Source organism: Propithecus coquereli, unplaced genomic scaffold (genome assembly GCF_000956105.1).
Source record: "Propithecus coquereli isolate 6110/MARCELLA unplaced genomic scaffold, Pcoq_1.0 Scaffold146, whole genome shotgun sequence".
Taxonomy (NCBI): domain Eukaryota; kingdom Metazoa; phylum Chordata; class Mammalia; order Primates; family Indriidae; genus Propithecus; species Propithecus coquereli.
The window spans coordinates 983,483-985,332 of record NW_012138969.1 but is presented as its reverse complement, the minus strand read 5'-3'; the positions used below and the strand labels follow the sequence as shown (position 1 = coordinate 985,332).

The 1,850-nt window shown below is 31.3% G+C and overlaps 1 protein-coding gene across 1 annotated transcript in view; it reads left to right on the top strand.

The window, feature by feature from the left end:
- SWT1 (SWT1 RNA endoribonuclease homolog (S. cerevisiae)) overlaps nucleotides 1-1,850 on the top strand; it is a 111,552-nt gene that overhangs the window by 7,524 nt on the left and 102,178 nt on the right. The window contains exons 3-4 of the mRNA XM_012639960.1: nucleotides 44-182; nucleotides 1,240-1,341. Of these exons, the coding sequence (XP_012495414.1) occupies nucleotides 44-182; nucleotides 1,240-1,341 (241 nt within the window). The remainder of the gene's footprint in view (nucleotides 1-43; nucleotides 183-1,239; nucleotides 1,342-1,850) is intronic.

The following is a 1,850-nucleotide window of genomic DNA, read 5'->3' as shown; positions in this document are numbered from 1 at the left end:
GTAGGTAACTCAAAATATTTCCCTGGGGTCTTTTACAATTTAGATGCAGATAGTAGAAGAGCTTCATGCTGCACGTTTGGGAAAAACTTTGGATTTACCTGTGGTTCCGCCTTCTGGGGAGTTAATGAGTATGGAAATTGACTTGGTGGAAGATGATGCACATTCTTCTGCTGGTATACCCTATATGTTAATGTTTATAATCTTCTGTGCTTTCCTAAGAATCAGTGTACCAACATTTTTTAATAATATTTAGATAAAAAATGTTAAAATGTGCTCATTTTTTGAAATGATAATAGTATTTTTTTTTTGGCTACAGAAACCAGATTTAATATTTATCTTATTTCATATACCTCACATTATTAGGCAGTTAGACGCATTTTCTCTTTCTCTTTTTGTCAAGAGGCAGTAATCAGAGTTGTGAGTTGTCTTTTATTCTTGCTCTTAATTATATACCTTAATAATTTCAGCTATGTAAAGCACTGATCAGAAATAATGCAGATTGCTTGAAGGTATTATATTCATGGATTTCTTGTTCATATATCAATAGTAACATTTTGATGATGTTTTACTACTGAGAGAAGATAATGATAGAGAGAACCTCAATCTATTAGTATACTATTTTGAATTCTATTTATAACCATAGTAATCCTACTCTGCACTCACATTGAATTTTCTAATTTACTAAGTGTTTTTTTATGCATTAACTGCCAGAGATGCAGGACAGCACTTAGAAACATATTACTGCCAGGACAAGTCAGTTTATGATTTAAAATCCTCCTGTAAGCAATTTATAATATTTATTGGCAAACAATTAAACATTGATTACTTTGTCTGAAGAATTGGAGTAAAATTGGACTAAGAGTGCTATCAAAAACATTCTCCTGGGCTGATTCTTCACAATCTTGGCCCCAACTTTTCCTGTGTGTGTCTGCTTTGCCAAACCTTACCTTCTTTACCCACTTGGACCTAGATGGGTCCCTATCCCACACCCACTCAAAACAGTGTTTGCAGACCATTAAGTGATTGTTTGGGGAGAAATTTACTTGGCAACAAAGAGATGGGCCAGATAGATATTAGCTTGAGAGTCTAGTCAACTGTGTGATTCTCTGATAGAGTTAAGTTTAGAAAACAAAGTTGGGTTTTAAATTGAATTTTTAATGCTTCTATGATATTACAGTTTTAATCCTTATATAAGTCTATAATCAAGTGTCATGAAATCTTAACTTTGGTCTTTTTCACTAGCAAATACTACAGACAAAAAGCTTCTAATTGTTATTGACACAAATATTCTGATGAATCATCTCAAATTTGTTAGACTTTTGAAGACAACAGAAATACCAGGTATTTATAAATCATATTTATAGATTCTGATTTTCTTTCTTGAGTTGATATTTTATATTAATAGTGATGCAAGTGTTTTTTTCTTACGAACACATCTCCGTTTGGATATGCTATTGAGCATATTTATATATTAATATATATATTAAGCATAATCAATTTAAGTTTAAAAAAGAGCCTTCACAGGTTAACCTAGCAGTCCAGACTCCCTCTTTTTTGTCTCTGGCAATATTTATTTTTTTAACATTCTTTTGAGTTCCATTTTTTGTGTATTGTCTTTCCATTTAACAAATAAATTGTGAATTTCTTAAAAGTAGGGATTATGTGCTTTAAAATGTTGACCAGTTCTACAGCAGTTTGATTTAGTAGCTCAATAAATGTTGAATTCTAAGAAATCTTTTTATTTTTTAGGTTTTGTCAATTTAAGTTTAAAAAAGAGCCTTCACAGGTTAACCTAGCAGTCCAGACTCCCTCTTTTTTGTCTCTGGCAATATTTATTTTTTTAACATTCT